This window comes from Podarcis vaucheri, assembly GCF_965113315.1.
Source record: "Podarcis vaucheri genome assembly, chromosome: 4".
Lineage (NCBI taxonomy): Eukaryota > Metazoa > Chordata > Lepidosauria > Squamata > Lacertidae > Podarcis > Podarcis vaucheri.
The window spans coordinates 54,599,211-54,612,659 of NC_138762.1; the positions used below are offsets into that span (position 1 = coordinate 54,599,211).

Below are 13,449 nucleotides of genomic sequence, written 5' to 3' on the forward strand. Positions count from 1 at the left end.
GTAATTGTCCAGTAGCAGCTTAAGAGACCAACCAAGTTTGTTCTTGGTATAAGCTGTCGTGTGCTTATTTTTTCAGATCCGAAGAAGTGTGCATGCACACGAAAGCTTATACCATGACCAAACTTAATTGGTCTCTAAGGTGCTACTGGACAATTTTTATATACCATATTTCGACTGCGTCATACCAACATGGCTACCTACCTGAATCTTTTCTAGAAAGATAAAGATATTGATGCTCATTTGCCAAAATGGGGAGAAGCAGGTAGGTGTGTGAAAATGAACGACAGTGCAGCTGGGTTGGGGGGGGGGAGGAGAGAAAAGGATCCATGGGCATTTCACGTGCGCAGGGTGGTGGTGATCAACACCAACCACTGGGGGACACTGGCCTGCGAGCGCTCCAATTGGAGAACAGCCTTTACCAAAGGTGTCATGGGCTTCTGGAAACTCTTGAACTCAGTACGCAAGGGAGAAATGTGCTAAGAGGAAGGCACACTTGGCAAACTCTCACTGTGATCAACTCCTGCCCAGAAACCAATGTCCCCACTGTGGAAGGATATGTGGATCCAGAATTGGCCTCCACAGTCACTTATGGACACACTGTTAAAACTGTGTTCATGAAGACAATCTTATACGGCTACGAGTGATGGCCAAAGAAGAAAAAGATAGATGATCAACCAACTCTGGAAAGGGTTGTGCATTCCGGCATAAGGGACAAGGTATGCTGCCTGGGAGAGCTATTCACTTTTCTCTCAGGAAGCCTAGGAGGCATGTTTGTGTTGACGTCCACCCCTTCCTGGCCAGAGGTAGCCTAGCCAACATTATCTACGCTCTGGTGTCTTTTGAGGTTGGCAGTGCATGTTGTTGCATGGGGCTTCCCTTGAAGACAGTTCAGGAAATGCAGCTGCTCCAGAACACTGCAGTTGAGTTGCTTTACTTGCCAACAGGAATCACGGAAGAGATCTTACCCTTGCCTGTATTGAAACAACCACAGTGGCTCCCAGTGGGTTTCCAAGCTCCATTCACAGGGCTGGTCTTAATCCATATACAGTTTAAGACTGACCCAGGTAGCTGTTGGGCTGCCAGCTGCCATACCTAGGCCTCTGTCCACCAGTCCAAAGATGTGTGAATTGAGTAAGAATACCTCATGACAACGGGATGCGGGTGGTGCTGTGGGTTAAACCACAGAGCCTAGGGCTTGCTGATCAGAAGGTTGGCAGTTCGAATCCCGGGAACGGGGTGAGCTCCCGTTGCTTGGTGCCTGCTCCTGCCAACCTAGCAGTTCGAAAGCACATCAAAGTGCAAGTAGATAAATAGGTACCGCTCCAGCGGGAAGGTAATTGGTGTTTCCGTGCACTGCTCTGATTCTCCAGAAGTGGTTTAGTCATGCTGGCCACATGACCTGGAAGCTGTACGCCGGCTCCCTCGGTCAATAAAGCGAGATGAGCGCTGCAACCCCAGAGTTGGCTACGACTGGACCTAATGGTCAGGGGTCCTTTTACCTTTACCTCATGACAATAAAAGGCTTCCCTCTCTCACCGGCACCTCTGTTATTTGCTTTGCAACTGAGCATAGTGTAGTGACCCTAGATGTGAGTATCTGAATTAAAAAAAAACCCCAACCAACTAAGCTTTTCTTTGCAGGAGAAATCTATGTCCATTCCTAAAGGGGCAAGAATGTCAGGCCACAAGAGAAAACCAAATCTTGACACAGTCAATGAATGGATATTATATTCTGAAAGATTGATATATTTATTTAATTAATGCAACACCACATTTCACAGGATATGTATGGAATATTGTAGACCACTGAGTTAATACTGTCATTTTGCATTGGATATAGTCAAATATTGTGTACCACAAGCAATAATTTGTTACACATTAACAAAGCAACTTGCCACAGGGAACACACTCCATGAAAGATATAGCTTTTTTTTTTTACATAGTTTGTAAATTTGACGCCACTAGTAAATTACTTTTAGCAATATATTATGATTGTTAACTATTTATCCTATACTTGTAGATACTTTGTTGCAATTTTGGTGGTACTTTGCTGCCAGATTCTGTAATCTATTGAAGGTGTATGGGGGCTTGTATCTTAAATATGTTATAGAAAAACTGTAATAATTGAAAATAAAAATCTAAACAAGGTCTACATATCACTGAACTGTAATTTGCACTAACTTTCCAGAACACAGTTGCTTTGCTAACATAAAATTATTCCAAAGCACTATCACACAGATGTTAATAATCAGAGTTTTAACGAGTTAAATCACATACTGAAGCACAAAGGTTATAGTACCACTGATGTTTTAAGATGTACAAGTACTTTTAAATGAACTTCACTGTAAAAGCACAATACAGAAGTCACTGTATTTACTTATCTATCCAACTGTAGATAATGGTTATGCACTGCAAGCTGGGATGATTTATAGAAATATGATGGGATAGTAGTAAATAATTTAGAAATGTAATTTTATTTTTGCTGCTCCATGGAAAGCTGTGCTTCACTTAGATGCTACCAAAAGGCAGACACTTTGCTAACAGAGTCAACAGAAGAACAGACAGGTTTGGTGAGGCCCTTCTCAAAAAAGATTTTTCACAAGCTTTTAAAAAAGCAATCAATATAAATAGTTGTGACAATATGTATAAGAGAATCTATAGCTTGCCTAATGACGTATCATTGAAAACACTAGTGTTTCCTTCATGACACCAAAATACTACAAATGACATTTGTTGCAAAAACCATGGGCAAAAAGCATTGTGCAAACAGGAACAGATTTAGCCTCCATAAACATCACATGTGGCATTGACAGCTTCTGTCTGTGGGGAGAACAGTGATGCATCTAAAAAGCTTTACAGAACAGTACAAAAACTCTCTGTTGAAGCCCAATTTAAGACACAAGCACTCCTATACATAATAAGGGAGGATGCAAACAAAACTGAAATGCATGGACCACATAGCAGATTACTCAGATTTTTGTATCAAAACTGACTACATTGTATTGAGTCATGAAATTTTGCTCTTCAAGTTAATAACAAAGATTCATATTTTTCTGAAATGAAAGTTCCTTAATAGTAGTATCCAAAGCAAAAGTTGAATAACTGGATTATAAGTGACCACAATATTTCCCATGTGTGCAAAACAATAGTACATATGCAGTTGCAGGTAAAATATATTACTATATGCTGTGTACTTTTAAAAAAATCTTTCGACTCTTTGTGGAATTCACCATTACAAATCTTCATAAACCTCTGGTATATAACATTTCCCCAACATTACCCTTAAACAGTCATTAATTAAACTTTGGCAGTTCTTTGGTAAATACTTATAAATATACCAGTTTTCGGCTACTGGAAGTGACTCTAAGTTCTACCAGTCAGGAGGGTATTTAAAATAGTATTTAAAATATTTTGTAATAAATAAATTTATGTGCACTAAAAGGATAAAACGGTGCTCATGTGTTGTATTTAAATTAATTGGTGGGAACTTCTAATTTTGAGCTTGAGTCCTGTGGATTAAAATGGGATTTAAATATGCATAAACTTCCCTGCATTGTGCCCTATTAGTAGTGGCATAATAAAATCACATGTGGAATTAGCTTTGTGAAATACCATATATACACATACACCTTTAAATTTTGTACATAGTGACATATTTAAAGTTCAGTGCATCTGACAAAACTATTGCACACAGAATTACATCAATGCCCAATTCTAGGAGATAATACTCTTAGCAAACAAGTTTAAAGAATTTATCTTTCAGTAAAATCTTGTGTTGATAAAACCTTAGGTACCTGGGAAGGGCGTGCAGTTGATTTAGTGCTATTGGACCTGGGCGGTACAGGAGGTGCAGGTGGGGGTCTTGCTGGCAAAGGACAGAAAGAATCAGAGCTTCTGTTCCAGTCATTGTAAATGGCAGAACCTGAGCCAAATATATTTTGTTCAGTGCCCAGGCAACTTGGAAAAGAAGATGCTTTCATGGAACTTGCTCTTTTTAACTCAGTGTGATTGTCTGGTGACTTTAACTTCATCACACAACCCTCTTCATCAAATGTTACCCATCCTCTTGGTTTTACACTGTTCACTATGGAAGATGTGTTTTGCAAACTGAAATTGTCTTCAAATGCATTAACATAAAACGAAGCCTTGCTTTTATGAAGAGGTGGAAAAGGATAAGCAGCAGGTCCTTCTGTTGAACAATGTGAAGTAGCCCCAGATTCTTGGGTTTCTGTTCTAAATGGATTTCCAGCAGTAACAGTTTCTTCGGTGAATGGATTTGTGCTGTTTAGTCTGGGAGCAAATGGATTTGGAGAATTGCACATACGTTCTTCATGTTTACTATATGTTGGAATAAGTGGCATTGCTGGCATGCAATTTATGTTACTTAAAGTATTAAAATTGTCTGTTGCAGAAGGCAACTTTGTCAGCTTCTTTTGGTTTAAAGGTACAACCGGTGACATTCGGACTGATGACTGAATCTTGGATGCAGAAAGCAGCTGAAAGGACAGATCTTCAAAAGGATCATTGTTTAGCTGTGTTTCAAGCTGAATGGCATGAACTCCATTTGCTCTAATCTGAAAAGTAAATAAAGTGCTCAAACATGTCACTTGGCTGTGAAACAGCATTTCTTCATTGTCCATGGCATAAACAGTGGATCTTGCATTTCCTAATTTATGCTTGCTTTCTTATTTTAAAAGTCCTGTTTGATTTATTTTATAATCAAAATATTTTTTAAAACCCCCACTGCCCTTTCATTGGCAAAATAGACACGTGTAGACCTACAAAGCATTTTATTTATCCCCCAATTAACTGATACAATTGTAATGTTTCAGATTTCTGAACACAAAAGAATAGTACATCTCTACTGGAAAAAAACATTATGATTTGTTACTTGAAGAACTAAAATAGTATATAAATAATTAAATGTAGTCACTTTCACATGCAGAAATGGATGATGTTATTATGAAGTTTTATCACAATGAAAATGTTAGTAACATTCTATGTTTTAAAATGGCACTAGTGTCTTTAAATACTATAAATTGTTGTGTTTTTTTTACTGGGCCAAAATAGAAAGATTTGGGGAGAAATTCAACATTGCGCTAAGGCAATCATTCGGTCAGGGCAAGTATTTTGCCTTGGCAGACTCAATGACCCCTCCTTCTCCTTCCCCTGTGTGCTATTCTGGGGAATGTCTCGATACCCCCCCAAGCCAAAAGGGGAGCATGGCAGGAGGAAAGCCCCATTACACAAGAAAGTCCATTCACAGGGTTTCTGCTGGCAGGTTTCATTAGTTGAATCCTGCCCTTCATTGAACTTCCAGATAAATTTTAATCATTTGGAAATATTCCTGCACAAGACAGAGGTGTTTTTTATTATCCCAGGCATTTGGACAGTGCTAATGGCCTAGCATTTGGTCATTTATTTTTGGCAGTTCTTCCTTATGTGGGTGTTGTGGTTATTTTATGTAATCGGGTAATTTTTAGAGATGAACACTTAGTATGTTTGTTTTGTTTTAATGAATTTTTATTGCATATTGTCCATGTAAATTGGTTCAAAACTCATTTGCCAGAGTGGACTGGAGGACATTCAGTGAATAAATTGACTTCTCCCACTCAACTGGATGGGCAGGGCCTTTCAAGTCTTTTTCCTCCTCTGAAAGGGAGAGAAGCCTTCCAGTTCTGCCCTGCCTCTGTTCAGGACAATCCAGTCAGATGGGCAGGGTACACATAATAAATTTGTTGTTGTTAGGATGGATGGGTCTTTTTCTCCTCTGGGAAGAATCTCAGTATTTTAGCTAATATGCTCTCAATATATTCCAGTTGACTCTTCACCAGAAATTTCTAAGACTAATATCTGGTTATTTGTGGGAAATGATACATAAACTTAATAAATCTAATCAAAAGTATTTCTCACCATTTTAAACTGAAATAGAACTTATCAAGAATGGAGACAAAAGAACGGGCCTCAGTCCTAATAGAGAGACTTGAGGATGTCCCCTCACACACACACCCAAGTTAATATTACGACATGACATGCACCTGAGGGGTTTGGCAAGTTCAGTACCCAACCCAGAATGCTGCCATGTTGAATCAATTTCCACCAACCTGGCTCCCTCACCCAGCATAGGGATGAAAAGAAGGCTTCCCAACTGCAGGGGGTACCCTTATACATAGAATCAAAATTCTCATATTTAAGACACATTTTACATTTTTCATTTCTTCCAGTAATTAAGACCATAATCCTAAACACACCTAAGAGTAAGCTCCAATGAACTGACTTCTGAGTGACTATGCCTATTCTAGTGTAAGAGTAAATTTCCATGTTTTTACATATATTAGACATACGCCAATCCTATATCATTTTATATTCAACAATTCCAAACACAAAGTTTTAAATCTGAAGATCCATTTTATACTTACCTAAACAGCCTGCTTAAAATAATAATAAATCAATTTTGCCAATGTCCAAGTATAACCATGTTTAACTACAGAATAAATGTAAATCAAATGCAATTTTGCATATGGCATGCTATGTTTATGGTGTAATTTAAAAATACCAAGACCCAAAAGAGCAGCACCACTGCTTTGTAGGTTTTAATTGAATGTGCTTAGTAAGTTGCATTGATCTCAGAAGCAAACCGATTTAAAACTAGCTTCATATTAAAACTAGAAATAGATATATTTTATTCTAAAAGGGCAGCTTTCTTTTCACGAACTTTTGAGTGTGAGAGAGATGAAATCAATGTTACACTTTTTGCCGCAATATTCATTTTGTTTCATAAAGTAGTCTTGTTATCATGGTTGAGTAGTGTTTAAAAGTTTCAGAAAATGGGACCAAATTAAGTACTTCCCATAGCAGTGGTTCTCAAAGTGTGAGGCAGACCTCTAGGTGAGGTGCAAGTGAGGTTTCCAACTTCATCATAAGGCAATGTTTGTGGATTTTTAGGTATTTTAGTGTCCTGTATTTGGACCCTCCCCTCTGATTTCTGAAAGCTGGCAACAATCAGACATTTATTTTAAAAACTTCTTTATGCTGTTTTCTTCATTTAAGGAGAGGCTTACTTGGCACAGTTTGAGAACCCTTACTCTACAAGGCCATAGCATACCAAGCTAAATAAGGTGCTTTATGTCAATAATATGCTACAGAAAGCAAGAATGAAACTATGGCATGCCTGCCTATATATGCAGGCAGGTGATTTCAATGCAAGTGCAGATGTATGAAGCAAAATTGTTCATACATCTTTTTTGCTACAACTCATGGAGAACAAATAATGGATGGAAATAACAAAAGACTAGTAAAGAGTCAGGTACCTTTTACCCTGATGGTTGATCCTGCTTGTGAGAAAGAGACAGACATCAAAGGGAAAATATTAGGAAGAAATCCACGGTAAAATGCTTCAAAAGTGACCCAGCACTATGTCTTTCCAATTATTTGAGTGTTAGATGTTACTTTGATAACACATACATGCAGAAACACTCTACTGTACTAACTGGATTTGCTATGATATAAAAACAGGGACACTAATCTTGTTCAGGCTGAGAGCCGCGTTGACCCACAGTCAACCCTCCGGGGGCTGCTTGTCAAACTGGGGGCAGCCAAAGTGTAAAATGCTTTCCCATCTGCTATTTTGCATTAATTTTAAAGCATTTGTTATTCATTACTAAATTATTTTTTTATAAAATGGACAACTTTGCGGGAGGCAAAGCACATCATCATAGTGGGGGACATATGAGAGCAGTCAATAAAAAGCTTTTTTTAAAAAGTAAAAACTGTTGACCTTGAGGGGTGCAAATTTGGAGGTCTTTTGGCTACAATAAACCTGTAGGGTAGCCACCCCTGATATCAATAGTCCTTCACTTTGGCTTTGATCTTACAAAGAAAGCTGCCTCAACTGGCAAGCTATGTTTGAGTCAATGATACCCAACAAGCATTTTGCATATTTAAAATATATTGCCTTTGGGCAGTATTCTAGTAACTCATCCCGTCAGCACAAGGATTACTTTCTAGTGCAACAGAACTACACCCTCCCCTGTGTGTGCATTGCCATGCCCTCTCCTAATCTGCTCTAGATGGTTGGGGAACCCCTAGAACAGATTTGGGCAGTTCACAGGGTGAGGAGGTGGAAAGTTCAGCTGCGCAAGGATTTCCTTGTACTGATGGAACTACTTAGTGCTATGTAGAATACAACCCTGAGTGATCAAGTGACTATTCCTATGACTGTGGCGGCTGCATTTTAAACCCGCTCCAGATGACATTTAGTCATGCTGCTATGTGAGAGCGAGATAATCATGTAAGTGACTAGCATGTTCAAAGGACTGCATGGATTGGGTTTTGATTTTACAGATTTAAAAGCAGGCTGAGGACATTAGGCTGTACTGGCTTCAAAGACTCAAAAGCTCTCTTTCTGAAGCAAATCATTACTAAGAGATTGCATTTTGACACATTTTGTTAAACTTTTCTATGTCTGATTGCCAGTGGATAAACTAGTAATACTGTTCTAGCACTGCTTTTAATACCTCTTATATATTCATACCAGGTTATTTAGGGAAAGTGTATAGAGGACTGTGTTTAACTGCTTTCTAACTTCACCAAGAAAATGGATGCTCAGTATTAGACATCTTTTCTAATATTTTGCAGGTTTTTTTGACCCAATTTATAAGACTTAGAAGCTGCAAGACTTTTATCAACAGTGGAAAGGATAGTTAAGTCAGTGTGAATACAGGTGTGACCATAATAATATATTTTTTAGTAAGCTAGTCCAGATGAAACTTGGCCATAATACATGCTAAACTCTAACCCGGGGGCAGACAACCTAAGGCCTGGGGGCTGGATGCGGCCCAATCGCCTTCTCAATCCAGCCCACGGACGGTCCAGAAATCAGCGTGTTTTTACATGAGTAGAATGTGTCTTTTTATTTAAAGTGCATCTCTGGGTTATTTGTGGGGCACAGGAATTCGTTCATTTCCCCCCCTCCAAAATATAGTCCAGCCCACCACATGGTCTGAGGGATGGTGGCCACGGCTGAAAAAGGTTGCTGACCCCTGCCCTATGCCCATGTCTTAAGACATCTGTCTACCACCTAGGCTGAGATATAGCAGCTGCCTACAAGAATAACATCCATCTCAGCCATGAATTATCACTTATGGAGTGGCCTCTCCAGAGGTTTGCCTGGCAGCTACTTTAATGTCTTTTAGACAGTCCCCAACCACAGCTCTGCTAGCTGGAGTGTGTTAGGATGGGGTGGAAGTACCTCTTTGACAGCAGAGGTGGGGGTAAATTTGGGCTAGTGGCACCCAGAAACTCTATGGGCCTATGATTAGGGATCTTCCAAGGGCAGGTTTGAGCTGGTCTAGAATCTGCTGGCTCCAAGATTGCTCTGTTCTTCCCAATGGTCCCAGGACCTAAGTGAACTTGTACTGTCTATGCCTTCTAATTATTTGAGCTCTGCAATTTGTTCATTTCTTAGATTATGAGTTTAGATTAGATTATGAGTATTTGTGACTCATCAACCAAAAGCTAGACAAATTTACTATGAGATCTTGCAAGAGCCTTCCAGAACCTGGTGTGCAAGTCTGAGAGCTTAAAAGCTCTTTCTGTGCCAGGAAAAAACCTTGTACAAAAAGAGCTTTTAAGCTCTCCACCTTCTGTGTGTTTAATTTATGTGATTTTAACTGGACAGCACATGTAAAATGTCTTTAAGTTGTGAGTCGACTGCACTATATATTTAAATGTAAAAGTTATCAGCATGTGAATGCTGCTGTTGAGTAAGCTTGTTAAAGTAAGTATACTTGTGCACTAAAAATAAAGTATTAAAAAGAATTGCATACATACTTGTTTCTGTGAAGGGACAGGTTCAGAAGGCAAGCTTTGGGATGATTTGCTACGAGGGGGAGGCTGCGGTGGGGCTTCCAGGTTTTGTGGAGAAGCTGTCTGAGATGTTACTGTCATAGGTACAAGAGGTTCTTGCATCTTTAGGGCAGGGGGCTGCTGAGTGGTGGAATGAACAGGAATGGCAACCTGTGGCTTAAGTGGTTCAGGAAGCAGAGGAGATCCTGCAAATACACAGAAAGTGTATTTTTAATGGAATTAGATTTTCTCAGTTAACACAAAGTTCTCTTGACAGTGGTCAGTATCTCAACCCTTGGATGACATCCCATAGGAAAAATGATTATCTGTATATATGGAACTGCACATACCAAAACATGTAAGAGTAACCCCAGTTCAGGAAGACTGCCGGGGGCCTGGATTAAAAGAGCTGCTCAATCAAGAACTTACACTAATTTGGATCTTTGCCCCCTTTGAACAGCCAGGCCCTCTGATATCACAATCTGCTTTTGAAATTCACATCAGTTTCAAAAGCAGTTTGTCATGAAGGGAACTGCTCTTTGAGAACCTCAGATCTAAAGTCTCATTGGGCTCACAGAACTCATGTCACAGCTATTTAGGTTCTGAGCAGAGATAAAGTCTTCACACATTAAGGAAGTAGGAGGTGCATACATTTGAATACAGCATATATATCTGGTATTTCCCATGAGGTTAAGAACCATTCATGTCTTTGATCACGCACTATGTAGCCATGCCACAGTAGGGGTGAGAACTACTATCTTTAGCTGTAATAAACATCTCCAAAGTAGTCAGCAACAAATTTTCCTGAGGTTGCTCATTAATCTAGTTCATTCTGTTTATTTCATTCTATACCTCTGAAATACTTGTGTACCCATGGGTAAAGGATCTGTAATTATTTCCATTCATATGGATAAGCAGATTCTCTTGCAGAAGTACTGCCCAGAAGTGGCTACAAAAATCTTCTCTGCATAAATCTAAAATCTTCTCTGCATAACAGACCTATAGTTTACAAAATTGCTTTAAGTGCATGACTGAGACTTTATTCCATTAGCAACCTTGAACCACCTATGTTATGTGCTGGTAAGAAACTCACATTAATTCTAAAAGAGATGCGAACAGGACACTGTCACAGAACCAATTCTGGGGAAGTGGGAAGAGTAGACTGTAATATATAGGTCTCGCCACTAAACCGCACGATAACGACATTAAAGCAAAAACAAACAATTTACCTCTTGGTGATTCTGCTGGCTTGGGTTGGACTTCAGGTGTTTGTCTCCCCACAGGGGGACGGGCGTGGCTTAGTGGTGCACTAATGACTCCAGCTCGGGGTGGAATAGTCTGAAATGCATTAGGTGCAGAGATTCAATATGGTTACAATTTGGAAACCCTAACAGTTGTCTGTGAATGGAAGTTCAGTTCACTTCAGATTGCAATGATTGTGCAATCAAGGTCAAATATTTTAATAGCTTAATATTTAGGGCAACGGGAAAAGCTAAATCCTGAAATCTTAGTGCTGGGATTCAAATTAAATAACACAGATCCTAGAAGTCTTATATGAAAAAATGAGGATTCCTTGGCTAGTATCACTAAATACAAACAATTATTTCAAAAGATTGTGCAATAAAGTTTCATCACATTCTCTTCTACAAACTTTGAAGTTAATAAACCCAAACACAGTATCACAATATCACAACCACATCACAAGCTCTGACTGCCTACCGGTCTACATGTACTGTATCCAGAAGTTCCTATGCCTGTAGGTCCAGCTGGAGATGGTGAATGACTCTGAGCTGCAGAAACAGAAAGAAGTCACTAATTTAAAATATATTTCAAAATCCAGATTCTCTGTAATTAAGTATTTAACCTCAATATATAGTACCTATGTCTCTTCTTAGTGGCCCAGGGCTTTTTTGAGCTTTGACATAAGAACAAAAATAAACAAATAAATCAGTTTATACTAGTGAATATTTAGGTTTACATATACATGATTTTATATTTAGATGAGAAAGTTGCAGACATCCTAATTCAAATGTGTATATTACTGTATCTATCTGTATTTTTAACATTATGTTTTGATAGTCTCTAATGGCATAATGGCTCCAAATTAGGCTGAGTATCTCCAGTGCTTACAAGGAGACTAATCTGACAGTTCAATGCTTAATCTAAACCATAGTTCTGTGGTTTTCACTTTCTCAACAAAAACTAGTACATTTCCAGAAGAAACATGCCTAAAGCATATTCACATTTGCCTGACTATTGACTCAATAGAAAGGTTTTGATCTCACACAATTTAGCACTTGCAATTTAGCACTTTCTTTAAAAAACAAAAACAAATTTGACGTCATTTGTCATGACTGAATTATTATCTCAATAAGTTACCACTGAAAATTATAAAGCACAAATAGGAACCCTCAGGCAAGAAAGTTAGGACAGCTGTGCATGAATATTTGCATATACAGTTGACAGGAGGAAAATTCATTACCTTCTTCTCTCCTGGCTACACCAGGACTGGGAGGAGCACCAAGACCTTATCAGAGAAAAGCAGAAAAGCAGTATATCGGCCATGCAGCAGGGCAAGGAAATGTAAGAAAAAACAGAATTGCAATGCTTTTGTTCTGAATAAAGTGATCAACTCAAACAGTATATTGCTGCGATTTGAGGGGGAAATAAGCAAGCATGAAGTTCACATTTAGAAAGATGAAAGAGCTTTCATTTTATTTTTCATTGATAGGATCATATTTAAAAATCATAAACAAGATAAAAATACAGGTTTAAGAACTTGTGTTTCTTTGTCGGGACCCTGTGAACTAAATTTCAGTATGTCTTTCCCTACTTTCCACAGGGATGTGAACCTGGCACCATATGTTACTAGGCACCAGGCAAAAACTATTTTTTTTCACCCAGGTTTTTGGAACAAACCAGTGTACCTCCTCCTGTCCTCCACACATAATCTCAGTTACAGGTTTGTTCACGTTTGCAATTCATATTTAATCAGGCATATTACTACGGTTTTAGCACGATCTTTAACATTTCAAAGCCACAGGTAACTTTACTACTGTTAGGAAAATAAAAGCATTCTAAAACCAAAACTGTGTCATAAAGCCTTTGTTAAAAACAAAGAATGATATCTAACTCACTCTTACTCAGAGTAGCCCCGTTTCAAGTCCAATGATTTAAATGGAGCTTCTGTGAATATGAATGACTAAGACTGGATACCAACAAAAGTGTTAACAAAGAAATGTATTATAAATTAACACAAAATATTTTGCCCACTATTTAAGTCATATTTGAACACAAACATTACCTCCAAATTCTTTTCTAGCAGGGGCAGGACTTTTACCTCCTTAAGGGTAAGAAGTAGATGCAGCAATAAATAAAAAGTATGAATTGAAAGAGAAGCATGAGACAAAGGAAATCAAGAATCAGGAACAATAAATGCACTGTTTGTAATTATATAGTCTTCGAGACCTTCATACTCAAACTTATAGACAGAGAGCTAGAAAAGCACCAATAGATAGGGTAGCAGTGGCTGTATTCAGCAGGCTAAAGCATAGTTTAACATGATAAGAACAACTGTAGATGAGCCTTGGGGTCATGCACTCCC

At 38.6% G+C, this 13,449-nt stretch overlaps 1 protein-coding gene and 2 long non-coding RNA genes across 11 annotated transcripts in view; 1 reads left to right on the forward strand and 2 right to left on the reverse strand.

Annotated features, from left to right (window-relative positions):
* Positions 1-42: 42 nt before the first annotated feature.
* The window catches only part of LOC309531366, a 32,634-nt gene continuing 19,227 nt past the window's right edge, over positions 43-13,449 (forward strand). Inside the window, exon 1 of the long non-coding RNA XR_014219258.1 lies at positions 43-262. This is a non-coding gene — a long non-coding RNA (uncharacterized lncRNA). The remainder of the gene's footprint in view (positions 263-13,449) is intronic.
* Positions 3,144-13,449, reverse strand: part of SYNJ1 (synaptojanin 1) — a 46,020-nt gene continuing 35,714 nt past the window's right edge. For 5 of the 9 annotated variants that reach the window (XM_082220670.1, XM_082220671.1, XM_082220669.1 and 2 more), the window contains 7 exons: positions 13,150-13,188; positions 12,328-12,372; positions 11,725-11,760; positions 11,565-11,635; positions 11,075-11,183; positions 9,831-10,051; positions 3,144-4,573 (listed from right to left, as the gene is read on the reverse strand). In XM_082220670.1, coding sequence (XP_082076796.1) covers positions 3,752-4,573; positions 9,831-10,051; positions 11,075-11,183; positions 11,565-11,635; positions 11,725-11,760; positions 12,328-12,372; positions 13,150-13,188 — 1,343 coding nt within the window. In that variant the 3' untranslated portion in view covers positions 3,144-3,751. Of the gene's footprint in view, positions 4,574-7,309; positions 7,334-9,830; positions 10,052-11,074; positions 11,184-11,564; positions 11,636-11,724; positions 11,761-12,327; positions 12,373-13,149; positions 13,189-13,449 lie in introns of all 9 variants that reach the window. The other 4 variants (XM_082220677.1, XM_082220676.1, XM_082220672.1 and 1 more) reach the window with 4 other exon arrangements.
* LOC309531389 lies at positions 4,813-7,303 on the reverse strand. The gene is made up of 2 exons (XR_014219285.1): positions 7,008-7,303; positions 4,813-6,977 (listed from the first exon to the last, which is right to left on the reverse strand). It is a non-coding gene; the product is annotated as an uncharacterized lncRNA (long non-coding RNA).